Source organism: Tyto alba, unplaced genomic scaffold (assembly GCF_018691265.1).
Source record: "Tyto alba isolate M040663 unplaced genomic scaffold, T.alba_DEE_v4.0 Super-Scaffold_8, whole genome shotgun sequence".
NCBI lineage: Eukaryota > Metazoa > Chordata > Aves > Strigiformes > Tytonidae > Tyto > Tyto alba.
Window position 1 is genome coordinate 23,762,373 of NW_024881329.1, and position 27,894 is coordinate 23,790,266.

At 49.5% G+C, this 27,894-nt stretch overlaps 1 protein-coding gene across 11 annotated transcripts; it reads right to left on the reverse strand.

Annotated features, from left to right (window-relative positions):
* Positions 1-644: 644 nt before the first annotated feature.
* Positions 645-27,892, reverse strand: LOC122152392 (aryl hydrocarbon receptor nuclear translocator-like). 11 transcript variants are annotated; one of them, XM_042784648.1, is made up of 23 exons: positions 27,869-27,892; positions 18,334-18,445; positions 16,979-17,023; positions 15,737-15,781; positions 13,054-13,098; positions 10,395-10,608; positions 10,029-10,242; positions 9,880-9,945; positions 9,668-9,767; positions 9,181-9,246; positions 8,730-8,815; positions 8,223-8,299; positions 7,924-8,058; positions 7,385-7,459; positions 6,436-6,587; positions 4,599-4,709; positions 4,315-4,393; positions 3,797-3,920; positions 3,095-3,194; positions 2,273-2,423; positions 1,951-2,110; positions 1,311-1,462; positions 645-761 (listed from the first exon to the last, which is right to left on the reverse strand). In XM_042784648.1, the coding sequence occupies exons 2-23, from the start codon at positions 18,441-18,443 to the stop codon at positions 672-674; spliced, it is 2,397 nt and encodes a 798-aa protein (XP_042640582.1). In that variant the 5' UTR covers positions 18,444-18,445; positions 27,869-27,892; the 3' UTR covers positions 645-671. The 11 variants fall into 11 exon arrangements, with proteins under 11 accessions (XP_042640582.1, XP_042640580.1, XP_042640584.1 ...); XM_042784646.1 differs by lacking the exon at positions 27,869-27,892 and adding an exon at positions 26,295-26,387; XM_042784650.1 differs by lacking the exon at positions 27,869-27,892 and adding an exon at positions 25,776-25,827 and having other exon boundaries at positions 1,303-1,462.
* Positions 27,893-27,894: the final 2 nt, after the last annotated feature.

A 27,894-nucleotide genomic window follows, 5' to 3' on the forward strand; every position in this document is an offset into this window, starting at 1 on the left:
GCACAGTTCACAGAAGAGATCGGCCTCCAAACACACGCCGGCGTGGGAACCTCTAAACAAAGCACCTCGGGCCAGGGACACGAACACAACCCTCCAGAGGCAGCCAGGCTCCCGCCACCGAGAAAGCCGCCTTACGACAAGGATTCTTACACGAGCGCCCTCCAGACCCGCCTCACACCGGGGGGGGGGGGAACGCTGGGAAGAGTTCCTTCCGATATTTGAAAAGTTACAATACTTTGTGTTTTATAGAAAAAGAGTCACGGTATAGAAGGCTGAAATACAAACGAGTCAAAGCCACCTTACGAGTTCGGAGGGGCCGTCTGCAACCCAGACGGGAATCCCTCCAAGCGACCCAGCGTGCTGGGCGAGAACCGCCGGCGAGCGGCTCCGGGAACACGGGGCCTCCGGTCGGTGAGCGCGGCTGCTGGCGCAGCACTCCAGTCCTGAAGCCTCCGGGCGAGGAGCCCCCCACCGAGGAGGTGCCCAAACCCACGACATCCTCCTGCCGGGCCACCGTCCCTCCTCCGGGCCGTCGGGCAGAGCTTCGCCTCCGGAAGGCGGGAAGGGTCCAGAAAGTTCAGCAGTCTTTGAAAAAAAAGACTTAGGTGTTTTCCTTTACACGTGGATATTATATAGAGCTATAATTTGCTTCCCCCCCCTTAGGGCTTATTTTATTCTGAAAAAGAAGGGAATATATTCAACTCTGGGAACTCTTCATTGTTGTAGTTGGGTCCTTGGTCTCCCAGCATTGTCAGCATGTCCTGCGAGGATACAAGGAGAGAGTTATTATCAGGACTAACACCTCACCCTGGTGATTTAGTCACGGAGGAGCTTGCCTGAGTGGGTACTGCACACCAAGACGGTCCCTCCCCTCCCAAGGGTTTGTTTCCGAGGCTGCAGGACAGCAGCAAATTTAAGCCATAAGCAGCAACTGCACCGATTCCTTAGAAAGCAGGGGGCAGCAAGTCGCAAGAAGAACGTGAAGTCTCGGGAGTTACCTTCACTTTGTGGGACTGGGCGAGGTGTTTGGCTTTTTTGTTACGGTTTTTAATTGGAGCTAGAAGGGTTAACCCAATGGTAGTTTTACAGACCAAGACACAAAGCCAGCCCAGCTGAGGCCCTGCTGCCCTGCCCTCTTCCAGTTGCAGTTCCATCAGGTTACTCACGAGGTGGAGACCTCGCCAGATATTATAACCTAGAGGGACGAGCTCTCGGCGCCTGCCGCCCACGCTCAGCAAGCAAAGCCCATCCCTTCCCACACGCTTGGCCCACCAGCCCTCGCTCGGGAGGTTGAAAAAGCACCGTCTTACTGAGAAGACCTCAGGCTGGCTTGGCTGCGGCTGCTGCACGTGTTGCTCCCCGGACGCCGGGCCGTGGTGCTGTCCTTGCCACTGTGGCCACATCCCCACGCCTTCGGTCGCCCGCGTCTGGAACGGGGCCGGGGTCTGCGCTGCCTCCGCGGCTGTTTAACAGAGAACAGGTCAGCAGAGGGCTCCTGCTGCGGGGCTCTGGTTTCTGGGGTGCTTGAACGGGACTGGAAGTGCCCAGCCCCCTGGGAGGTGCCTGGTCCTTAACGGGGCAGGATCGCCCCTCCAGGAAAAGCCACTGAACCCTCACGTGCGTTAAGGCATTTGTCAGTACCCAGCTATGGGGGTGGAACAAACGCCGGGGAGTCCCAGAGGGGTTTGCTTCCTCCCAGTCAGCCTTAAAATGGTTCAAAATCCATCTGCTCTGGAGCCTCGTGCTGGGACGGTGGTTAAGGGTGATCTAGGCGGCGTTAGCCACAGCAGGGATTTAGCTGCGCTCTCCCCATCTGAGCGCTCCCAACACACACACAAAAGTGACAGAGATGGTATCACACCACGGCTGTACCTGCCCGAGGCTCCCAGCTTTCCTCCGAGGGGAGTTTTGCTGCCACCCAACCTCACCAGCACCCCAAGCCATACTCACTGAAGCCCGTGCCACGGCTGGCGAGGTTTGGGTAAGCAGCCCCCGTAGGAGAAGCCGTAGAGCCAGGTGCTGTCATGGGGCTGAAGGAGGACGGGGTGCCTTGGAAAGTCCCCATGCTGAAGGAAGAGGGCCGAGTCTTCACCGTCTGGGATGCCACTTGCTGCAAGAGAGTGAGAAACAGGAGAGGAAGAGGAGGTATTTATTCTGAACCTCTTCTCAGCTAGGGCGAGAGGCTGCTGCGCAGCCCCCAAAGGGGAAAGTGCAGGGCACCCAGCACTGCTCCAGCACTCGGGGCCTGCACCGAGGCCTCGGGCTTTGCTACCTGGGGTGTGAACGCCGGCCGTGTCCCTGCAGCCCAGCTGGTTCCGCTGACCTGAGCTGGGTTGGAGTGGCGTGAAATCTGTGCCAAGATCCGGCCCGCTGATGAGGGCTGCTGCTGAATAATGTTCACAGGAGGCACCATGCTGCTGCTCCTGAGGGACGGGAGGGGCACTCTGAGGACACCAGGTATCACATACAGGACGAGGAGGCGCAAATACCACCCGTGCAAGTCACCGGTGGGGGGAAATGAGCCCAGAAACGTGGGGTAACTTTGCTCGCGTGCCAGCGCCCGCCACGCTGCTCCGCTGTGGACCCAACTGGCAGGGGCTGCTGGGTTTGTGGACAAGGCTATCCCCGCCCAGCTCAGTCCCCGGGGTCCCGCCTAAGCCAAGGGGTACAGCGACCCCGCGGACAAGCTTCGGCAAGCGACAGAACAGAGGGCTAGTGGGGAATCGAGGCAGGAGCTGGGGAGGTAAAGATGAGGGGGAGGACTGGCACAGCAGAGGAGCGGCCGTGCTGACTCTGTGCTCAACCCCAAAGCTCCTGCACCGCTCAGCAGGAGCGAAGCGGCAGCAGGCAGGAGAGCGGGGGCGCAGGAGCCCTCCTCCTGCCCACCCCTCAAGGAAACCAGCACTTGGATGGGCTCCCCCTGTATTTTCTGGGGGCACTATATAGGAAGGCAATCATGGGCAATCACTGCTGTGCAGAGAGAGGCTGGGAAGGCCCAGCTGTTGCAGGAGGACACACAAACAGGACAGGAACAACCGCAGGGCAAGATAAAATGAACACGAGGCCGTTCAAAGCACAGCGCAGGAAGCCTCACCTGAAGTTCTCGGCAGGTCGTGCTGGGGTGAAAGTGTTTCCCTGCGTAAAGAGGGGCTGGTTGGCAGGCACTGTGCTGGCGGGGATGGCTTTGTTCTGGTCTGCAGAGAGAGGCTGATTCACTTCAGGGCTCAGAAAGTCTCAGCAGCAGGAACAGGGACAGAGAACCAGTTGCAAGAGACATGCCCGTGTGAAGGAAGGCTGTTTTGAGCCAAAGCAAACACAACTCTTCCTTATCCAGGCACGGACTCCAGATGGTTTTGTAAAAGCCTATTTAATTTGATTTCCTCTCCATTTTCTAATAAACTTGCATTAAGGTCCTCTGGGGTTAGACCATCCACTAGGCTCAGTGCTCAGACTGGGAACACAGGGAACTGCTCTCTAGGGACAAGCAGGAAGGATCAGACTAAGGCAGGCAGTGAGGCCAGAGCAAGAGACACCTCGGCACCCACTCCCTCCCCACGGCTCTCCGGCAAAACGGGGGCTGCAGGACAATTCACCGCCACAACAGCGCTTCAGCAGAGGCAGGAATTATCCACCCAACGTCAAAATGAGCACTATTCTGCAAGGCCTGGGCTGCCACACCACAGTCACGCCGAGCCTCTGCACCCAGAGCTGCTCTGAGCGACGCGGGGAAGAGCAAAGAGCACGCGGATGGAAGCTGCGATCGGGTAACGGGGCGACACGGCCCAGCACTCCCTACCTGTGCTGATACTGCTGTAGATTTCGCTGAACCTGGGGTCCCGCTCCTGATTAAAAAGGCTCTCTGCCTTCTCCAAGGGCTTGCTGTGCTCTGGGCCGGCAGCAGTCACAGGCTGAACGGGAACCTGGGGCAGGCGTAAGCGGGAGCTGTTAGTACCTCGAGCGCTAAGGAAGTCAGCGGCCTCACAGCCAGCACGGAGAGCAGCCGAGGCCTTTGCAGGCAAAGAGCTGGCACGCGGGAGTCCGGGCTCCTCTCTGGGCTCACGGGGATTTTATGGGGACAGCGGGGCTGTTCGGGGCTGGCGGCATCGACACGGGCATAGTGGGGAGGGCGCCCCAGGGGCGGCTCAGAATCAAGCAAGCAGATCCAGCAGAACCCCAGGCAGAACACCTTCCTCTCCCAGTTCTCAGCAGCCTCAAGTCGATCCTGCGTGGCCACCCTCCAAGTCCCAGCAAAACGTAATCTAAATAATGCGGGACGACGAATGCAAGGAGTGAGCAAAACCTCTGCTGACTTACCTGTGAGTGGTCGTAACCAGACAGGCTCTCTCTTCCTGGGACCACTTCCAGCTCTGTCTGTTGTGGAGGCTGCTGCTGCCTAAAATAGAAAGTCTCTGTAACAGGAGAACACTGGCTGCTAAAAACGATTGCCAAGGGAACAGATACTCTGTGGTTACACCAATGGTTCATTAGCCCAGAGGAGTTCATGGCTGCAGAGAGGAAAGTTTGGGTAGGAAGGCTATTTGACAGGAGGGCAGAACCAGCAAGAGAGGCATGGTAAAAGGAGCTGAGCACCTCCTGACCTTGAGGGCAGCTGTGCCGTGCCCATCTCCAGGGGAAGGCTGACACTCTGCCCCAGCTGGGGCCTCTGCATTGAGTTTGACAGGGCAGGCCGAGACTCCTGGTTCGAGTTCCTTTAAAGCAAAGAAAGAAAGAAAGAAAGAAAAAAAAAAATATTTAAAAAGTACCAAATGAAAAGCAAACAGTTGGCTACTGCGTGTAGGAGCGCGCGCCTGTCTCGGACAAGACTGGAAGCTTTGCTTTTGCAAAACCTGTTTGAGTGAAGGATCCTTCCACTCAGCTTCCATGGCCTCTGCGAGGGGGGGGTGTCATGTAATACAATGCGAATGGCGGTGAGCCAAAGGGCTCTGCCCCCTCCCACTCAGTCACTGAGCGGGGGAGCAATTCTAACCTCCCCCAGGAGCACGGCCAGATCTGCATCGTCCTTAAAGCACAAGCAAAGGTTGTAGGAACCTGGGAACCGCCAAGGATTCAGCCCTATGTCAGACACTCCAGAGCTGAAGCATGCAGAGACCACCAGCATTTAGGTTTTAAGCCCAAGACGTTGGTGGAGATCTCTGTGCCCTTCTGTTAACTGTCAGAAGTCACTTAACGTCTAACTCCCACAAAAAAAGGAATAAAAATCCAGCGTTTTCTCGACAGTTCTTTCGCAAGCTGCTGCTTCAGTAGTACCTGATCGCAAAGATGAAACAATACAGATAACCTAGCAAAGATGCACATCGATAAAACGCACCTCAACCACCATCACATGCAGATGGCTGCTTATCTGGTCTGAATTTATGCAGTGCTTTAGAAGGCGTAGCATGGATGTGAGAATGGATGCGTGTGGAATGAATGAGTTCAAAGAGATCTCTCTAACACCAGGACAGGAATTAAGGCCTGTATCAGATCTGCATCAGGTTCAGCCCTGCACTCAGACCACAGCTCTTTAAAGCCAGAAGGATTTGTCACTGCTCAGCCCTGAATACTTTCTCATCAGAAAGCACCAGCTTGCCAGCTGCGGGAAGGGAAGAACTGTTACCTGCACTCTAGGACTCTGCCTCTTTGCAAAAAAACTCCTGGCTTTTCACTTGCCCACAAGCAATCTAGCCTTCCGTTTGCCTGGCTGGAGAGACTCCGTTTGCTGCACCCACCAAGCCTGCAGTTACGAATCACATGCAGGCACTTTTTTTTTTTTTTTTTTTTTCTTTATTTCAGTTGCTGCTCTTCTGTAAGGGGACTGGAGCTCACTCATGGGAGGAGAGAGCAGCTCTGATCACTCCCAACCCACTGGAATAGTCAAGAGGGGTAAAAGAAGAGAGCAGCAATGAAAGCAGCCTCCCCACAGGAGCTTGTTTCCGAGTCCAAGGACAAACTACAGCAGTGAAGAAAAATAAGTGTTTGCTTCCTACCATCAGCTGCAGACAGTGCTGCTCACGTGAAAAGCCACGGGCTGGACCAGCTGCCCCCCTGGACTGTCACAGGAGTCCAAGAGCTACATTCAAAGGCAGACTTCGCTAATATTAGCTCCGAATGCAAACACACAGCCAGGAGACTTGCTCCAATAACCAGAGTTAAAAAAGGCCCTGCTGGAGCCCAGCTTTGGCAGCTTGCTAAGCCATACAACCGAGACAGCCAAAGGAATTAAATTGCTTGCACTTTATAGTCCTCTAGTGCCTGCCACAGCCCAGGAAAAGAACGCTCACGGGACTTAGCAATTTCTCCAGGGCCTGTGCAAAGCTTGGTGAGGGGGAGAGGCCAAAGCTCCCGCAGTTCTGTGCTGCTGCTTATTCTGGGACAAGGTCCCAGCAGGTTCGTGTGCTATCACTGGTGGTTGGCAAGTCATTTCCATGTACATACTTGACGTTGGTGTTGGTACAGATGATGTACTCAATTTCATCCGAGTAGGGGTTCTGGAAGGTAAAGGAGCTGGTTCTCATCCAGAGCCATTCCCGGTTTTTGGATCGGAATCGGAACATGACTGACAGAACCTGGCCTTTTAACTTCACCACCTAAAAAAACGTAATGCCATCAGTAGTACCTGATAAAAGAAGGCGTTGAAGAGCAACTTGCTTCTGAGCACAAGCCACCCCCCACTAAAACCCTGTGATGGCCCTTTGCCTCGAAGCCTACGAGACCATATCTTGGTCTTCCCCAACTAAATGGTACTGTTGCTACTCCCTTGCACCATCTTGATTCCTGAATGATATGGGAGGGGAATCTATCATCCCCTTTTTGGCTTCCACTTTTCCTATCTCTTTGCACTGGTGAGATGTATGAAAAAGCCTCCGGTAAATGAAGCACATGCTGTTGCTTCCGATTCCAACTATTTGCACAAATGGATATGAGCAGCTACTTTTTGGAGTCATGAAAGCACAGGGGCAGTCTTACCTGCCCTGCCACAAGTCCAACGCCCTCAGAAATAAGAGTAACGACAACAGGGCAAGCAAACCACATCCATTTCGAGTTCTGCAGCACTGGGCTGGGCCCTAGAGATGAACCAGTGTTTCAGCCACAGAAGCATGGCATTCAGGTAGGCACTTTGTAGCCACGTCTCTGGCCCTAAAAGCAGACTGGACTAGCAGCCAGAGGATGAATTCAAGAGTTAGACATCAGATGCTTCTGTTTTGTTTTGCACGTTTACAGTTATGTGACTATATCTGTAACTGTTTGCCATTGGGCAAAGGAGAAACATCTAAGGTTTATTTTCCTCTTGGTTTTCCAATTAGTTTCATTGCTTTGCAAGAACCAAGACAGATTCCAATCTGAACACCACGCTGCATGCAAAGTGGTAGCTAAAGTGTTTTACCTGCTGAAAGCTGTCCCGCAAAAGCTGTTGGTCTTCCGGGTGGCAGAAATCCACAATGTCCTTCCCCAGAAGTTCCTGATTTTAAAGGAATTGGGAGAGAGATCAAGTTAGTTCATCTGGCAGGCAGACTCCCTCTTTCAGGTCTGCCCCATTAATTCCACTTTGGACAGGTAGTTACTGCTCCCCCCCCCCCCCCAATCACTGTTACACAAACCAAGTACAGGAACCAGCGTGCTGTGTTTTAAAAGAGAAGCACACCAGCCGTTGGCTAACGTTTGATCTCTGACTCAAATGGAGGCAAAAATGATCTTAATTGACATTCGACATAATCCAGAGCCGCCCACCCTTCAAATGATCAAAGTACTGAGAAAAGCACATGAAAAAGCAACAGGCAGAGAAGAAACACGTCTGGTTTAGGCCCTGGGCATCGTTTTATCAGATCTGTTAGACAAGCAGAGCCATGATGTCCAAGACAGGGAGGAGGGAAAAGCAAGTCCGCACAGCAGCTTTTTCTTAGAAAGCTCCTACCATTTGCTCACCTGTGGCTGGTAGCCAACCGTAGCCACACATCGGTGATCTATGAAGGTAAAAATGCCTTCGGTGTTGTGTCGGGAGATGAACTCTGTTGGCTGACAAACATTGTTCATGTCTGTGCAGTTGGGTGAGCTGGTGACCTGCGAGGCAAGACGGGCACAGCGTTACCGCATCCTGCGAGAGCTGCTTCCTGCTGCCCAGCCAGCCCTGCAGTCGGGCTTGTGGCAATCAGGGAGATGGAACAGTTTAACTCTGGGGACTTTTAGGACAAGGCAACGTTGAACCATCGACAGATGCTACCCACCTGGAGCCTGCCAATAGCCACGAGGCAAAACTTGCTGCCCTGGCCAGCGTCCGGGTCATCATCAGGCAGTGAAACACCTGAGAGGAGTGCCAAAAAATTCCAGCAAGATTAATACAGGAAAAACGGCGAATTTCAGAGGAAAAAAAGACATGCAGTTCTGATTTCAATATGTCTTTCCACCCTGTTTTGTAATTCAGTATCTTTTTTCATGAAGGAATTTGGTAAATTAAGTTGCTTCCCCCTGCCTTTTTTCACCAGAAAAGTTAAAGATCTCTAACTTTCAGCACCATATCAGACAGCGTAATATCAGCTGCATCCTCTACAGTATCTCTACTGCCCAGAGACACAGATCCAGCATCAGCAAAAATCAGTTCAATCTTAAAATAAGAACAAGTGATAGATACATTTGCAAAGCATTTGCCGGCACATTCGGGTCACAGGAAGGACAACTTTAGACCATATGCTCTTAAAACAAGCCACAACCGAACACTTCAGCGAAGTCATTACCTGCGGGGGGCCAGGCTTTTATGTAACCCGTGCAGTGCACCACAACGTAGTGAGGTTCGCCATCTTTTGCAGCACCTAAGCCATTCCTTGGGAGAGAGAAACAGTCTGATTCTTCTATATATTAAACTGGGGTGAGGGTGAGGCAAAGTTTCTACCTGTGTTTTAAAAAAAAGCTTCCACAGAACGTCTTTAGGGTAAAGAACAAATAAAGACTTAACATAAATCAAATCCAATATTGGAATAAAGAAAGATTCATCTTCCCCAGGATTATCTCCCTCAACACAGGGGTACTTTGATTCCTCTACCAGCAGAGGTATCTAAACCCCTCTGTGAGCTGTACTAGCCTACTCTACACACACTCACCACAGCGTGTCCTCACCACTGACAGAGCTGCAGCTCCTTCTGATCCTAGCAACGCAGCGTGCTTGCCCATAACTCTTGTATTGCTTACCTGCAGCGATTCCTCATAAAGCTGAGACGGTTTACAGAGACCGGATCCACCGAGCTGTTGCCACACCTGTACCAAAATCAGAAACACGACGAGAAAGGCTTCTGTCTTTCTTGGTCAACAGCAAAACAACCTGACAGTCTTTAATAAGAGGAGGCACTCTACAAATGGCGATGAAGCTTTGAATCTCCATCACATGAGCCAAAAGCCCTCGCTCTACAGACTTCAAGGGAGGTGACACACGGGGTCAAACCCAGCGTTACTTGAAACTGGATCTTCTACAACAGTCCGGAGAGCTATCTTAGCATAGGGCAAAGAAAATTCTCAAGAACTTGACTGTTGGTACAGCGTGGAAAGCTCAGCCATGTTGTATCATGTCTACCTCAGAACGAGCAAAAAAAAAAAAAACTGAAATAAAACCATGAAGGGGCCAGGGGGCAAGTTTGGCTTCAGGCTCAAATGAGATTTCCCCAAGGAATCTCTTCATTACCTCATTCGGCAGATGAAAGATCTCCGTGAGCCCATACACATCCTCATGGACTGCTGGCCTTCCTTCTTGACAGTGCCCGTCTTCAAATCTAGGATGCGACCTAGAGAAAGAAGCAAAACCAAGATGCTTGCTGCGATGTGAGTCCTTCCACCAACACAGGCACCAGGTAACATATTAGGAAACTAGCAGGACACAAGTGTCACCAATGGTACCTTTAGATGCATTCTCAGGGGGGGCTGCAGGATCCTTGTTAGAAAGGCACCAGGGTTTGGTTCCTTCTACAAAGGGAAGGTTTTAATCCAAGTCCTCTGCAGGCTTTCACACTGCCCGCCCCCGCCAGTCCCTCCCCAGGCTGCTTTACCTGTCAGTGCATTCTCTGATGTGGAGAGCTGCTCCCTCAGCTTGCCCACGTCATCTGGGTGCACCTGGTCATAGAGGGTGCTGCCAAACCACTCGGACTGGGGCTGGTTCAGGACAGGAGTCACCGAATCGGAGACATAGACCACCCTCCCGGTCTCACAGGACACGATGAACAGAAAGCCGTCGGCTGCCTCTAGGATCAGGTGTTTGAGTTCCTGCATTCCGACAGACACACACACACTCTTAACTCCGGAGCCAAGCAGGCGACACCCTCTAAACCCACCCTGGGCGCCCATCTCCCTCCGCCCACAACTCCATTCCCCTCTCTGATTGCAGTATTTCCCACAAAGCAGCATCAAGCCAAGACCTGGTCGGTGAGAAAGGAGGGTTTGTAGGTGCCGTCAGTGGAGGTATTGCCTGTGCCACGCAGGGACTTCATGTGAGAGACAGCCATGCGCAAGATGGTGAGCTTGTCCGGTTTGCGGGCCAGGGCACTGCAGGTGGGCACCATGTCGGACAGCTCCGTGATGTAGGCAGTCATCTTGTTCCTTCGCCTACGTTCAATCTCGCTGTGATTTTCCCTGCAAAAGGCCAGGCAGGAGAGGAGGAAGACGAAGTCACCAACGGGCCGGAAGCCTCAGCCAGTTCCCCATGTCAACACTTCCACAAGGCCAGAGTGCAAAACACAGAGATGCATCGGGGTCGTTAGAAGGACTACAAGCGCCTCACATGCTGGGCGTGCACAAAGGAACACAGGAACAAGTGCAAGGAGGAGAGTCTACAGCTGGACCTCTGCTGCGGACAAGTGCCTCGCTTCCCCGGTCCCTGGCGAAGGCAATGAGCTGGGCTGGGCTATTTTAGCAGAGAAAGAAGCTTCCCCATCAATTCCACAACACTGCAGCAAGCCAGAGGATTTCTTCCTTTACCATGGCCTCTGCTCTCAAAGTGGGGTTCACCTCGCTTTACTGAGGAAATTTGCTTTTTAACAGCACTGGTGCAGACAGGCTAGGACGACTCATCCCACCCACTGCTTGTCTGAGGATGACTCAAATCCCCTCTGCCATCACCCTTCAGACACCCACCCGTCTCCCACATCCGTACAAGGAGGCCAGGGCTGCAGCTACAACATGGGCACCTACGTTACAACAGATGAGCCTCACGCTGCAGTGCCTTTGTGAAGATACTTCTCAGTCACACTGAGAGCCTTTTGCAATATCATGGCAGGAGGGAGAGCTTTAGAGGAGATATACAAGGCCCAGGCAGACGGACCATCTACCGGGCACGCACCCGGGTGGCGCGACGGACCTGTAAAGGGGCACCACGACGAATGCTGCCCACTTACAGTCCTTAAAGAGGTTCTTCACGTGCCTTTTGAAAGCCTGTTCACAGGGCACAGTCCCCACCAACCCCCCCAGAGTTCAGAACATAATTTGTTTAGACTTGGTTCTTTTTATCCAGCGTATGTAGTCTAACTAGGTCACTAAGGTGGGTTTTTCAAAACAGAACTTAAAAGCCAGGTTTCCTATACAGAAAGATGGATCAGATGCAAGGAAGCACATGGTGGGAAATGAAATGAGATGAAAGTGTTGGAAGGTGCACAGACAGGCAAGTGAATTAAAGAGGATAAATACAAGAATGGGGCATTTATCACTACCAGGTGTATGCAATCATTCAACGACCTTGCTCCTTGCTGCAAGAAACTGATCTTCAGAAAAAGAAGTGCTCCAATTATCACACTCACCTGCAATTCAGTTTCTCCAAACTCACATGCTCAAGTGTGAAAGTGAAGCTACCTTCACTACAAAGGCTACTGGGAAGCCACCAGACATTTTACTTGCCCCGCTGCCAAATATTCTTCACTACTGGCTCTCGCATGACAGCAAGGACTGACTACTGGGGACAGAGGAAAGGGCCACTACTTCACTGGAAGAGAAATCCCTGAAAAGCACTGCTCTTTGCTGTATTCACAGACCCTACCTCTAGGGCTTCCTTATCGCCTCAAATATTTAAGCTATGCAATACTGCAGTTAGGAAAGGCTGTGTTTGGGGCTTATTTTCTGTTTTAAAACCAGCCAGCAGGCAATAAACTGACCAGAACCGTGGCATTCTCAGCACCCAAGACAGTCTTTTTTAGTCCTGTGCATTGTTTGAGAGCAAGTCCAAAGAAGTTACAGGGTACATTTGCAAGATGGCAAGCCACAAAACAAGCCGTTCCTCATGAATTACCAACCCTCAGCTCTGCAGCAGTAACGAGCTGTGGGTGACAGCAGAAACCTTGATGATGATTTAAACAGTTTTTATTTTGCAGCTGAAAATAGGGACAGGTACATTCAGAGTTGGTGTTTTTCCGCTGCAGAAATGCAGTCCTGACAGCGCAGCATCTCAACCAGCTGCAGCTGTGCACACACACACACTCTCGGGGTACATGTCTGGATTAATGGTACAGCATTCAAGAGGACTGCTTCGGTCATTTTAGCCCCAGCCTGTCATTAATTACAAACAGGAACTTAGGGAAAAAAAAAAAAAATCTTGTTTTCAGCAAGCTTAAATCACTGTAATGGATAGGACTCCACATTTCCTGGAAGGTTTTATGGGGTAGAAAAAAACTGAACTAGTACAGTTTTTAATTTCTGGCTTGATAGTACAACAGCATTTCTGTGACAAAACCTTTCCAAGGTGAGAACAGGCCATTTGGCACCTTGATCCAGCACAAGAGAAACTGTATTTAGCACAGGTTACCAAAGCTACAGTACTCGGTGAAAGCAACGGCCCAACCACACTCTGCCCTGCAGCCTTTGGCAAATAAATCCTTTTGTGTATTCCCCAAAGATGTTCCTGCAAGGGGACTAAATGCCTTTTCCCTCCTAATTCCAATTGCACAGCGATTTCTAGAAGTCTGTTCACTTTCAAGTCCTCTACTGCAGCAGATGAGGGAAGGAGGGGGAAAAAAGAGAAGTGATGCCTAGAGAAACATTAAGGAAAGGAAATACTCTGCTTGTCCATGCTTGAAATCTCCATTCTCCTACCTGGCAAGTCTCTCCTTATCCGCTGAACTCTGTTCATCATCAGACCTAAAAATAAAATCAGCGATCTAAGCTAAAATGGAAAAAGTTTAAAGAAATGAAAAATGGGAAGATGTACTAGGAAACCCAGCCTACAGACACGTCTGTTTTGCAGAGAAGCAATTCCACAAAACAAAGCAGTCGTTAGTTTGCAACATTACACATTAAACGGGTGCCTCTGCCTACATTGTTTTGAATTTTTCAGACGCTTATCAAGAGTGTAAAATAGGCAAGGGGTAGCTCTGTTTTACATATAATCGAGGTGCAGATTATTCTGCACAAGATTAGAAGGTTAATGGCAGAACTGGGAATTAGGGTCCCAGTCACATCAAACTACTCTTTCTTTAAAGAAAAAAAAATAGCCTCTTCGAAAGTATTAACAAACCAGAAAAGCAGATTAAAAACCCCAAATCCACAAACAGTGTAAGATTCACAGCTAACAACACATACTTTTGTAATGCTGCTACATAAACACCATTCAGGACAACACAGTCGAGATGGCTACAGGACAAAGAGCACACAGAGGTGTTATGCGTGTGATCTACAAAAAGGCACACAGACATCCCCACCAACCTGCAGGAACACTCAGTTTCCAGAGAAGAGGAATCTGCAAACCTTGTTTTACAGAGGCTGAATAAATCTTCCTCCTTGAGGTTTGGCTGCCTTGGGAAACAAATAATCCCCCAAAGCTACCACCAGGAAAGGAGAAGGTACCACATGGGCCCATGTAAGCCCTCAAAGGCTGAGCATCTAAAACATACACGGTGGGTTTATGGAGTACAGGAGTTGTTTTTAGCATTAGCCAGCTGTGGTACCCTTCTACTTCAAAGAGGTTTTAGTACAGTGCTTCAAAAACCCCAGTAGTCATGCTCACTTCCATGCTCTGTTTTGCCTCTCATCATCTGAGGGAAGACTGCACTGGAAAACGAGGGCTGCCGGAGCCGCGAGGGGCGTGATCTGAGCAGTCCTGGGCAACAGATGCGAGAGCTACGGGCAGGCCACGGGGCACAGACACAGAGGGGAGCTGTGCCACGCGGCTCTTACAGCCACTTTTCGGGGTGACTTTGTCACTGCTCTTCACCTCCTGCCACTGTACTTGCAGCCTGAGCCAGCAGTGGCAAGCGATAATCTCTGCATTAAAGCGCAGCGGTACTGCCAGTGCCCCACCAGAGATGGAGGCTCCGGCCTTCGCAACTCGGAAGAGACATTCGGCGGTTTTGTTTCTCTGTCCGTGCCCTCCTCACCTACCACGTGTTATCAGCCAGCGTGATCAAAGGCCACACCACAGCAGGGTCACAGGGAGCCAAGACCCTGCTCCAGCTATGGCACTGCACAGTAGGGGAAAAGAATTTTTAACTTCTAAGGGCCACAAACCTGGTCAGCACTGCAGTGCTTCCCTACAGCATGTGCTTTTCTGGTATTTTGCATCAGCTTAGCACCCAAATCTACTATTAGGGTCTGCTACACCTTAAGTTCCCAGAGCTCATGACTTGCCCTAGGGAGTTACTCCACGTGGGCAAATTTCTAATTTGCTTGACTTCAGAACAAGTCAAACCACTTAAAAAGCTGGAGAACCTCAGCTTCAAAGTCTCTGCTAGCCCTTCGGCAGATAACAGTGTGACGGTGACCCAAAATTTTGGCTTTGCAATTTTTTTTGCCTCTCTGCATTGAGACTCTGACACAGGTCTAAAGCTCTGGTGGAAACATTACAGAATGGACATTTTGCAAAGCGTTTCCAGACCGCTCGTTTCAGCGCGTGACCTCAGTGAAAGCACAGGGAAAGGGCCCTGCACCCAGCATTGTCCCTGGCTCAGTCTGCAACACGATCTGCCCTGCTGACCCTCGGGCTCCTTGACACAACATGCCAGGCTGTCCTTTCCCCAATGTCCTCAATCACTTGAATTTTTACTCCAATTTCAGGAATTTCTGAAGTCAGGCCCCTCCTTAAGACAAGCCTCTAAGCATAGTGTCTTGGCCATTATTCTGTATTTGCTTATTTTATCTCTTAGCAAGTCAGGGCAGGATGTGCCTTTGCACTGAGGGGACACCCTAGAACCTACAGCACTCAGAATATACGCAGAAGAACCTCAAAAAACATTTTTGAGGCAATGTTTGGCAAAAACGTTTCACATTGACACAAAATAAAACCATGAGCTGTAAAAATACCATGAGGTCAGTCCCAGTACTAGATGGTACAGAGCTACTTTCAGACACCAACAAGTAAAGTATTTCCTATAATGTTACTGTACACTCTGTTCTCTAGGAAATCCCCCGTTTATCAAGAAAGCTTCTGCCTAACTCCCTCACAAAACACACAAACCACGACACTTGCCAGGAAACCCTGTTCAAGTAAAACTTGAACTCAACATGAAACTTGTATCTCTGCAAGTTTCTTGTGCAGGAGAAAAGAATGAGAGCCCAAGGCAACAGCTGAAAGAAATGTTGAAAGAGAGGAACATAATTTCATCACATTCATAACAAACTGGTCCATGAAACATCAAGGAAAATGTCTGGATCCTTTGGTGCACCTTCCTTCAAAGAGAGAAAATCTAACCGCTAGTTAGAAGGGTGCTGCTGCAGGATCTCTCTTCCACTACGGTGGTTTGGCATTAAAAGCTTCAAAAACTGCATCACAGCAGATTCTTACCTGGCAAATCTCTCTTTATCATTTGGCATTGGATCATCATCGCATCTAGGAGAAGGGGGAGAAGATGAAGAGTTCTTAAAGCATTTATACTTATTTCTTTCCCAAAGACACCGAGAGAAGAACTAGGTTTAGTAAATCATGCAAAAAAGGTCTGGTGTTAAAAAGGTAAACTCTGCTGTGTGCAGGTAATCCAGAGCCATACTCTTCATTTGTCTGGTTAAAAGAGTGCAGTTTAATGATATTTACCACCTTGGAGACATTTTCCACATCACATTCATATCAAGGACAGTGGTACCACACTCAGTAATTTAAGCACAATCACACACAAAGGAATAGGTTAAATTACACTGTGAAGATACAATGAGCCCAAATCAAGACCCTCATCCAAAGGATCTCAGTAGGCAAATCAGGCTCATTATCATCTCGCAGCCATTCCAGAGTCATCTTTAAAAGACTGTAACGTATGGACTTCCAGTATCATTAGATTTGAACAGTCCTAAACCATGGAGCAAGACTACAAATAAGTGACATGAACTCTTCCAACTCTTCTGCGTTCCATATGGATCACGAGAGGAGATACTTGCAGCCTTGCCAACTCCTTGGGAGTAAGGATGTCTCTGTAATTGAAGCATCCTTACAACAGATGAGAATTAAGGAACACGTGTCTGAGGCACTAACAAAAGCTCAGCATCTCACTGCTGTGTCGATAAGCTATTTGGCAGAAGATTTTTCTCTACAATCAGCAGAGGCTTGGCCAGCAGCAGTGCTCCCGTAATGCTGCGCTGGAACAACCGACGGACTGATGGAAGCATTCATGGAAACTATTTAATCTTTTGAGATGCTGGTATCGAACACAGTGACATCATCACGGAGTTCTGCAACACCGCCCCAACCCAGGGCTGGCGAGGCTCACTTCAGCTGACCTCGCCTCGCTACGGGGCCTACCAGGGAGGCTCCAGATGGAGATGGCATCCAAAGGAGTAACGGGATCCCCTCCCAGCCACAGTCCCTTCTCCAGACTCACAGACCCCATGTGCGCAGCAGCTTTGCTTTGGCATCAGCTGCAAAGATGGAGGAATACTGCTGACAGGAGAAAAGGGGGAGTGTGAGGAAGTGGGGCACCACCTCCTTCAGACCCCGCTTCCCTCTGCACTGTCACAGAGGAAAAGCCACAAGAGGGGGAACGCAGAGACACACCTAGACCACACAACAGAAACTTGTGGGCGCAATGTTCTCCCTCACCTGAGGAATTTACTGTTCCCTTCTCCATCATCATCAAAATCAAGCCTGAAAAACAGAAGCAAGAAGATAATTATTAACCAAGTGGTTTCTCCTTTACAGGTTGCTTCTCCACCTGTGCCTACAGGGAGGCAGATGATTCCTGAAAGCAAAATTTCAAGTAAGCCGAGGGGCTGATGTGAAACAACTTACAAAGTTTACAAGGAGGTTTCCTTTACACGTCTATCAGAAACAGGACAAGGAATCAGTTCAAAAGACAGAAAGCCCACTTGGAACACCCACTGCACCGCAACCTCCTGCGCCAAAAGCTCTGGATCTCGCAGCAGCAATCTGGAGCCCAGCAGGCTGCCATAACTGCTCCTCACTGCTCAAGGGACTGATCATCAGTCTAAAAACAGAGCACTCCCAACTCAAAAGCTTGGATTGGTTGCATTTAAAAAAGAAAAAAGAGGGCAAAATACTTCAAGAGTTAAAGTTCAGTCTGGTGACCTGTGTGGTTAAGTGTCCTTGGTTCAACAGCAGACAGCATCACTGTGTTTGCTGTAACAGGGTCAAAAAAACACTTCTAACAAGTGTATGTGGGAGGACAGAGGAAAGGCTTTTCACTGCATTTCCTTTCAGGATGGAAAACTGGCGTGTAGATGCAGCACAGCAGCGTGCGTGTTTGTAAATGAAGTGTGAGGAACAAGTAGCAGACAGCGTGGGAGGAGTTGCAGGGGAGTGGGAGCATCAGCAAATGGAAGTGAAGGAAAGTTTGAGTGACTAGGGGGTGGGGGACAGGGAGAGATTTTAATTACCTTGAAAATTAAGAGGAAATTTCTTGTGCCAGGAATTTAAGAGCAGCCACTCAATATCCTTTTAATTTGCAAAGGCATTCTTAGCAAACAAAAAGCCTACCACAAGCACAGTGTGGCTTCCCCCCCACCCTCTCCCAGAGAGGGCAGAGTTGCAAAGGTTCCAGTCAGGCCCCAACATTCACATTCTCTGTCCCTCTGTCTCTCTCACAGCAACTGTCTTGTCTTGCTGCTTCAGTGGCCCGGGTTTCACTCTCGATCCTTGGTGAGCAACCCTGTCCTGTGAGGTGCAGCTTAACTTTCCAATCCCCTCTTTCTATATGGATCACAGAACCTGGCTTTAATGGGTATAATTGGCATAAAGCATACCACTGCAAAGTAAAGGGACCGGATACCACACACCTGAGGGAACCAGGGAACTTCTTTGCTTAGAAGTAGACAAGTTTCCTCATCACAAGGCTGACCGCTCTTTCAAGAGAACCATGCTTCCTCAAAAACACACTTCACACACACACACCTTCCCCAAAAACGTAAAAACCGCAGGCACACAGAGCACCCACTCACCCAGGACGCCTCTTGCTGGGTCTCTGAACAATGGCTCCTCCAGCTTGTGCACCCGGTCCAGGGTTCCCAGAGCCGACGGCTGCACCCAGCGAGGAAACATCTGATGCCATTTCTAAACAAGACAGTAGAAGAAACCAGTATTACGTTAAATTTCCCTCTATTTCAGAGGGTGGAGTATTCTCCACATATAGCTCCCATTAAAAGCAACTGCATTTCAGCATCTGTGGAAAGATTTTGTGCAATGTGTGCTTCTAGTCCTTTCATCTACCGCCTCTCCAGAGCCTGCACTAAGGGCTCATTTCAAGCTTTGAGCACATGCTGTTTTCATAAGCTCAAAAGCTTAGATCACTAAACTAAAAGATGTGGTCTCCTTTTTAGACAGAGGAGGAGCCTGATGTGATCGTGGGTAGGGGCTGAACCCATTCTCATATGCTAGCTGCAGGAATACGCAGAAAGGGAGGAGAAGAGTTGCAAGTTTGCCTAACAGTGTTAATGCTGCCTCTTGGAAAGGGCTGATTTCCTGATCTAAGAGACAAAGAATTAACCAAGACACTTGTAAGGCACCTTGCAAACCATGATCTTTCAGACAGTCATTTTGATTCCTCGGTGGTATCAACCTGTGAGCACCACACGCATGATTACCAATCTCTGCCTACGCTCTCCTGCAACTGGCCACACACCCCGAGCAGAAAAATGTCATTTTGGGGAAGAACTGATACTACCTCCGTTAGGCACGATGGCAGGCTTGCTTAGAGAAAAAGGCCTTGTGTTTTACATGTAAAAAAACTTGCATAAGCAGTAGGAAACCTTATCAATGCTTTCTAAGCAATGAAACAGGCAGGTAATGCCCTCAAGAAGTGTGGAACTGGTAAGCCTTCAGAGACCGGGCCACACAATATTGCAGTACTGCTTCCACCAGAGGTTCCACGTAGATACAACATTTGGGAAAATAAAAAGTCTACTTCGAAATGTGAAAAATAAGCCCTTTACGATGTACGGGAAAGAAAGAAACATCTAATTGGAGAACTTGAGTGCGCTGCCCACAAGTTGGATGGCAGGCCCAAGCCTGTTACACATTACGGGTTTTTTCCACAATGAAAGCGAAGGGCCTCAGCTCCCCCCGCTGCCACGCACACACGGAACCACTTCCCCGGCTGGGTGGGCTGGCTGAGCTCCCAACCCCTGACCCCTCCAGGCACTGCAAATGCCCCCTTCTCCCCCCCAAACACTCCACCAGCAGCTCCCAGCTCCTACCAACACGCCCTGGGATTTCTCGTTCCCTGCAAACCAAGAGACTATGTGTGCAAGCAGCGTTTGACAGCAGACACTGAGCCTCACTTCGATCCTCAAGCAGGGCTTTCGCCTAATCCCGGTTGTTCAGGAGCACACAGGACAGGCTCTGTCGGCGTTCAAAGCTTGTTCAGCACGGCTTAAACTGAAGCCATGTCATAACACCGCCACGAGAGCTGCGTTCAACCTTCTCCTACATTAGCACAGTCTGATCTGCACCAGAACCAGAGCTTTTAAACAAGTTATAGAGCATTTTTTCATGCTTCTGAAATAAGTCAGCTCTGTACTCGTTTTAATGGTTGTGGGTTTTTAAGTTTTCTGCTAACCAACTGCTAGACTGCAACCAAAACAGTCGCTCCAATCAGAGAATTTCCACCCACAGCCTTTGCAAACTGAGCCGCACGGAGCGCCTCAAAGACAGACAAACCACTTCTGTGTTATCAAAGTGGAGGGGACCAAAAACCCGACACACAAAAAAAAAAAATGTTGCTGGTGTTCCCAGACACACAGGGCTGCTTATGCATGAAATGCTGCCGGAGCTGGTGGGACAAAGAAAAGAACTGAAGTCAGGTTTAACAAATATGGCAACAAATCGGGGCTTAAACTGCGAGGCTGTCAAGTCTCAGCTTAGCCAAACCCACGGGGATATCGCTCGACAAGGAAAGGAGAGCTATGCCATAGCAGGCTTCTGTGCAACAGTGCCCGTTGTTGCTTCTCACCTCATCAAACACAAAACACAGCCTTTTGTATTCCCTGCATCAGGAAAGGAAAAAAAAAAAAAACCAAACAAAAAACAAACTATTTTCAACATCATAGATGTATATCTGGGTTTAGCAGGTATTTTTACAGTTCCTGAAGTCAGATTTCAGTCCAAGAGCAGTTTAATCTAAGCAGAGTCAGACAGGGGCTCGCCTGCAGCTAAAAGCGGAGCAGCGCGACAGCCCAAGCACCTCTGCGGTGTGGCTGGACCGCAGCAGCTGGCTCGCAGTAACAGCTCCGGCTCTCAGAAAAACATGTTCCAAAACTTCTGGTATTTCTTAAAAAAAAAAAAAAAAAAAAAGTCTTTTACCGCAGTAATATTGCTAGCTTATATTACTGCTTGACTTGTTTTCCTCCAAGCAGCTGGCATTGCTGAAGAAGCCCTTGCCAGTCCATGGTAGTTCCCAAGGGTAACTAAAATATGGAATAAGCATCCAGCTCAATGCTTGGCAGCTGAAGGGGCCAACAGTCAGTCCCAAACAACAGCATAGGCGAGCACACCCAATTTCAACACTTACTACAGCAACAAAACACGAGCACTTCTCTGAAGTTTCAAGAAAAAAAAAAAGAGAACAAAGAATCAGGTATGAAAATAAAGATTTTTAAAAGACAGATGATTACTTGAGGTTAGTGGTTTTCTATATGTGAATACATATGGTCTCTGCTGGGAAATCAGTCACTACATGATAAAGTCAAGTCAGCTGATGTGATGTACTTAAAATAAATGGAGGTTGGCCTTCCTCATACTCCATCCTCCACACTGGAGCCACAGACCTTCCCCATCTCCTCTCCTCTTGATTTCGGATCACTCTGACACCTCTGTGCCCCTTCCCTTATTTCTAGGTGAAGTCCCAAGGCACACCAAGGGCTGATATCAAAGGTCTTTGTTTGGCGGAACATGGCCCCGAGTGCAAGTAAACCAGGTCAGAAGGTTTATTCCTTTTCCCAAGGAGCCTCTGGCTTTTCAACATATGTATTTAAACACCATGGTGTGAACAGACATAAAGTTTCTGGAGCACAGCAGATAATCATTTTATTAAGGAGAGAGGAATTTCCGCTTTCGGGCAGGGGAAGGAAGTGACACTGTGCTGTTCCTCTGCAAATCAACTTTTAAATAGGGTTGAGGGGGAGGGAGGGCTTCTTTGTTTGTTTTTAAAGGCCTCATCTGAGCCTTTGCTCTTTCCAAGGAGCCTACTGCAGGGACTAGCATCTCCCAGCAGCACCACATGGTGAAACAACTTTACCTCGTGCTTCAGCTTCCTACTCAGAAACATTTCCATCTCGTGGTACAACATGCCCTTTCACAAGCGGAAGAAAACAAGTATCTTGAGAGTTGGTAAGGTAAACTGGTGATATTTTGTTCCGCGGGCTGAAGGAGAGCATTTAAATTGTTACAGTACTGTTTCACATGACCCACTGGCCTCTTTACCACATCCTCACCCCCAAAATAGGGAGAACATGAGGGAGGCGCGTGGGGTGGGAAGAGGTCTAGCTTTTTCACCCGTCAGAATTTCTAGCACACTCACACAAACACAAAACGTCCTTTCAAAACCCCCATTTTCCCCCCAATCCAAACGTGGGCCATATAGCAATATCACACCGAGGTCATTGTGGAACTGATGGAACCCAACCTATCAATGCAAGCTCCAAAGGCTTCGTACACGACAGCCTGGGGGTGGCGAGGGCATCTCAAGCGCACACGTGCTCGGTAAATCCCCTGGCCCAGATGCCCATTGGGAGAAAAGTGCTCACTTCCCAGCAATCCCACCACAGCTGCACTTGAAAGCCATCGGCTCCAAGTGCAAAAGGCAAGATAGGAGTAGCCAGAGGCAACCTGAGCCAAAGACCCAGCTCATGGAGTCAAACAATTCTCAGAAAGCCTGGTACCTGATAATCTATGAAACACCGGTTTCACAACTTAAAACTACGGTCACTGGAAAAGCTGCTGATCAGCTGCTCAAAGCAGTGACTAGCAGTTCCCAGGTATCAGGATGCTTAGCTCTGACTCAACATATTGATACCCAAAAGTGGAGAGAACAACATGCTACTCCACAATAACAAGAGGCAATGAATACACTCCTTTGAAACAATCAGTGCCGAGAGCAACAGGACAAATGTTCATTTTCATTCTGAAAGTGGTTTCTTCAAAAATCAGATGTACCACCAACAGTCCCAGTCAATCTTCCTCAGAGGGCAGGGTGGGTTTTGTAGAGTCACTGCTACAACAGGCAGTATCTGTGTCAGGTCTCTGTCCCAGCCCTGCCCAGAATCAATCCCTGCTTACCTTTAACATGTGTTGAATCTAAGTAAGGCCAGAAGAGAAAAGCAGAGGCAGTGCAGAGAAATTACAGATCCTCATTTGTAACTGAATGTAAATCTGCAAGCACAACCACAATTCAGCCAACAGCTCGACCCAGAATAGAATAGGCTGGAAGATTGCTAAGGGATTGTCAACTCGAGAGCCAGGCTTCCAGCCCAGCTCTCCTGGGAAGGGCTCTGTTGCAAGTACTGGCATCTCAACAGTGAAAAAGCTTCAGAAATAAAGTCACCGAAAATATTCAAAACAGTGATTTATGAGATGGGCCTGCCATAGCTCTTAAACGTATTTTTATTGTACCACAATCTGCTACAGCCAGGCACTACAGAAAGCACAGCAAAAATGGTGGTTCCTGTTGCAGAGCGTTTTAGCACATGGTTGTTCACCAGGCTCAGTATCAGCCCGCACATTTTAGCGCAGCAAGATTCAGTTTAAACTTAACCATTATGAGCTCCTCAAAAAGCCAAGGAAGTTTAGAGCAGGTCTGTGAGCAGATAACAGCTGCCGAGATAAACCAGCGTCCTACCTTAACAAACACTTGCATTTCACTCCCAACTATAAGACTTCGGTCTGAATGGCTTTGTATTTACAAAGTGTCTCGATTACGCTAAAAAGAATTATTTTTTAAATAGGTGGGAATTTTTTTAGGTTGTCTGAACTTCCCATGCAACGCCAGCTCAGTGCTTTCATTCCCTTGGGAGCCTTCTCCAAGAAACGTTACAGAAATTAACTAAAAAAAAACATAGAAAAGAATGCATCTTCCATTCTCCAGTGTTTGAAATCACGCATTCATAAAAGTAAATGTTTGAAGGGAAGCTGATCAATCATATACTCACCCAGCCAGCAGTAAAAGTGTCCTAATAATCCAAGTTAATATTAAAACCTGTAAAGTAATAGAAGGCAAACCACTTCTCTTTTTTTAATCCCTTCTCATATTTCCTCCCAGTTAGTGGATGCTATTCACTTTTCACTCCTAACCAGGAGATTTTAACAAATAAAACTTGCTTAAATTGGCACAACTGAAAGCTTTCAATCTAGCATTCTTCCTAATTTAAGCCTTTTCACTTAAGTAATACCAGTGAACTGTGAGGTGGCTCACCTCACCCTCAGAAGGATGAGGGAACAGAACGATTTTGCAGGTTTATTTTTCAGTAAGTTTATATGAAAACAGAGAAGTGCTTTATCCACCTCTCACAGGTTTCTGAGGCGACCTGCTTTGCCTGTGTAACATTTTGGGGAAGGACAGGAGGGCACAACACTGAACACAAGCTGCAGTTTGAACACTTAAGAAGTTCCAACTTATTTTTCCAGTAAGTTTGAACATACATATAAATGCCAACTTATTTTTGTGGTCAGTTTTCCCATCTTCTGCCATGGCCTCCTGAAGCTGGGAGGACATTCAGTGTATCTGGGGGTATTATTCAGTATTCAATGGAGCCCTGCATTCTGTTTTGCAACATCAAGGAAAAAAGGACCCAGCTTCTAAAGAAGAATTTTCACAAGTAATGTATTAAACTAATAATCTCCACGCCTATAATGCTTATGTAGGCTGTATTTTGCCCCCTCTGTTTAAAAGGGCCGAGCTAATATCGGTCAGTCAGTCTGCCCGTAGTTAGAAATATCAAACACAGATGCTGAAAGTTCTTTCTCTTTTCCTTGAGAATTTGTTCAGAACTTTCCTATTATGCACAATATCATGCAACTCTGAAGACTACGCTTACATAAACACTCTGAAATACACTGACAATTTAAAGCCATGGATATCTTCCTTTCTCACTCACTGGATTCTTATAGAGCTGGCTCATAACATACATTTTCCATTCCCACCCCAAGCAACAGCATTTTTTTTTGCTTTACATTTAGCCACGCATTCTTTGTTCACCAAACTGCAAAACCTTGATGTAGCACTATGCTGGCAGGAGAAGTAGTGAACTTCCTGATCAAGCCCACAACACTACCAATACACATGACTAAGATTTTACTACTTGGAATAATCTCCCTGTTTCATGGGATAGTACTGTGAGCCAAAAGCCTGTTTTGCTACAGAACAAGATCACAACTTCGACAGTTTCCATTTTAGATACATTTTGGCTGAATCCAGAGTTTTTGGTTTCTCTAACACGCCATCTCTAACTTCTGATTGCTGAAGAATTTCAGATCATTATGCAAAACCACAACCACGTATTTCCAGACACCAGTTCTACACCCTCGCCTCAGAATCACCACAGACAAATAACCCAACATGTTTTCTCAATATTTAAAGCCACAAAAGCTTCCTATATCGTAAGAATGAAAAAAAAAAATCTTTTAGAAGTTACATTGAATAGTCCTTGATAAACCTGAACATGTCACATGACCCAAGACCTTGCCAGCCTCAAGCCACAAGCAAGAATAGTCAGAAACCACAAGCCAAAAAAAAAAAAAAAAAACCAACCCCAAAAAAACACATAAGCTCAATTTCTGATCTCAGTCACCATGTTTTAAATCCATTACAACTTCAGACATTGGATTATTCTAGATACATACTAATTTCAGAGTAATTTAGCCAGAAATCTGATTAAACCCAAAAGATTAGATTTTATTTGACAAGCATCAGCTATCACCAACTTCCAGCTTCCTCCAAAGAGAGAGTCACCCGTCGGTTATCGACCTGAGAGAGCAAAAGTTGAAAGAATATTTTGCTCTCAGCCGACAGGCACTCACACCCTTGGTTATACACCAGCTATTCAGCTCAGCAGTTTAAAAAGAGATGGAGGGGACGTTTGTAAAAATCCTTTTCGAAACAGTACAGTGTCTGTTGCTAATTAAGAAAACCTCAATGAAGCACACAGCAAAAAAAGGGTCTAAAACCAACATAAACAGTTAAGGACAATAAACGCAAGCGAGCCCCTCTAGTGCTTGCTTCCCTCCTGGGAGGCCGATGATGGAAACCAGACCTCAGCGCCAGGTACAAGCGCACAGGCATGTGCGGGGCCCACGCCAACCGTTGAATCTCAGGGAGCAGAGACGAGCACGAACGCCTTCCTCCCCTACACGGCAAGCTCGCACACCATTTCCTTCTCCACCTCCAGCTTACCTGCTTTCCAAGACAGCCTGCCACTCAATGAAGCGCCTCCTTTAAAAGTTTCTGCCATCTGACCACCACGCTGGTTCTGCAAACCCCCCCCAGGGCACCCCAAGCTGGCTCCCTCAGCACCCCTTTCCCCACACCGCCTCCCTCACTACCTCTCACGGGTGTCCCCCACCCACAGGCCCCTCCTGACCCAGCCCCAAACCCTCCAACCCCCAGATAACTCCCCCCGAAGCTCCTCCTCCGATCCAACCCCCTTAACCCAGCTCCTCGAAAGCCTCCGGCCCCGGCTGACACCCCCGACCCGCCTCAAAACTCCGACAGCTCACCCCGACCCTCCTCCGCGAGCCCTTCAGCCCCCCCCGGCCGGCCCTCCGACCCAGCCTCCCTCAGCAGCCCCCCCGCCCGGCCCGCCGCTCCCCTCAGGCCCGCGGGACACCGCGGCCCGCCCGCCAGCCCCGGTGTGTCCCCCCCGCACCCCCTCAGCTTCCCCACGCCTCCCGCGGACCGGGCGCCCCAGCTCACCCGGGTTGGCGGCGGTCGCTGCCATGGCCGGCGCGGGGACCCCAACCGCCGCCACCCCCCCCCCCGGCCTCCCTCCTCGCCGCCACTGCCAAGATGGCGGCACAGGAAAACCCTCTGCGCTACCGCGCAGCCTAACATGCCCGCCGAGAGGGGCGGGACGGGAAGGAAGCGCAGAGCTCCTATTGGTTCAGCCTGAGGGCGGCGGGGCGGGGCGAGCGCGCTCGGCGGTGCAGCCAGCAGGGTAGGGTGAGCGCGGCCATGCCCCGCCCCTACCACGGGAGGGGGGAGGGACTTTGGGAGGGGGCGTGGCCACTGCGGGGGTGTGTGGCGAGGGGCGCGCGCGTGGGGCGAGTTAAAGGTCGGGTTGGGTGACGTCACGTGTTGGTTTTTTGGGTTGTGGTTTGGTTTTTTTTTTTTTTTTGTCGGCTGGCAAGAATCCTGCTGGAACCGGGATTTGAACTGGGGTTAGGGCTGGGACTGGGATGGGGAGTGAGGGTTCAGACTGGGAATGGGGTTTGGGCTGGGACTGGGGGGGCACCAGTACAGTGTTAATTAGGGCTGATTGGGGGTCCCCCCCGGGCACCGCCAGGACCCCAAAACTCAGCTTTTGCCGAAAAATCACCAGAAAAACCACCCCGTGCCAGCTGGGGGGCACTCGCAGGGGTGGCAAAGCTTTGCCGTAAGATAATCCTCTTCCTCAGTGACCCTTTTTCCTCTTGGGGGTGAAAAAATAAAGAAACCCGACGGAGCAGGGGCATTTCTGTAGTGTTTAAACCATTTGTTGCGAGGCTGTTTCACAAGAGCCCAACGGGCGGCTCAGTTCAAAGCCCAGTGCGTCGCAGCTTCAAAGAGTTTTCCCCCGTTTCGTCCAAAATGAGCCAAGGACCAGCTCTAAATTATCTCGCAGGGCTGGGGAGGACCTTGCTCCTGCTGCATTTTGGAGATAAATCCTCCTCGCCACCCCTCAGTTCACCCCGTGTCCCCGCGAAGGGAGCCCAGAGCCCTCGCCCGCCGGGCGAAGGGGGTGCTGGAAATTGCGGGTGAGAATTTAATCCCCTGGATTGTTTCTCCCCATTACTGGGAGCGCCTGAAAGGCGACGCCGCCACATTCCTGCAGTATTCATGAAGCCCCAGTGACGGCGAAGGAACCGGGGACCAGCGGGGCAGGGAGAGGGGCACAGCGTCCGTCCGTCCGTCCGTCTGTCCGTCTGGCCACAGGGAGGTAAGGAGCTGCCCCAGTCAGCGCTCATGGGACAGGGCTGGGACCTGGGGGCTTCCCACAATCCCAGGACTCGGTCCTGGTGATTTATGTGCTGTCCTTGGCATAGTTAGGGCTGTGGTCATCTACTCCTGGAGTGTGTTAGTTTTACAAACACATTAAAAAAAAAAAAAAAATATATATATATAGGCATACGCCTATATACACACAGCTCGGTCCACGTGGCTCTGCTGGCGCCACTCAACAAGCCTCCACCTCTCCCCCAACCTTGTACAAATCTAATTATCTGTCCGCTGCCACAAATGTCTCTCTTCAGCAAAGAGAAAAAATTTATTTTCCACCCATGTTTGCTCACCGGTGGTTTTTCCTCCTGTCCTGCTT

Coding starts and splice junctions, on each gene's coding strand:
- LOC122152392 (XM_042784646.1), bottom strand. CDS start 26,319: ATGGCAGCGACCGCCGCCAACCCGG. Junction 2,424..3,094: donor CGACCTGCCGAGAACTTCAG/GTGAGGCTTCCT, acceptor CCCGTCCCTCAG/GAGCAGCAGCATGGTGCCTC. Junction 2,111..2,272: donor GGCCGGCGTTCACACCCCAG/GTAGCAAAGCCC, acceptor ACTCTCTTGCAG/CAAGTGGCATCCCAGACGGT.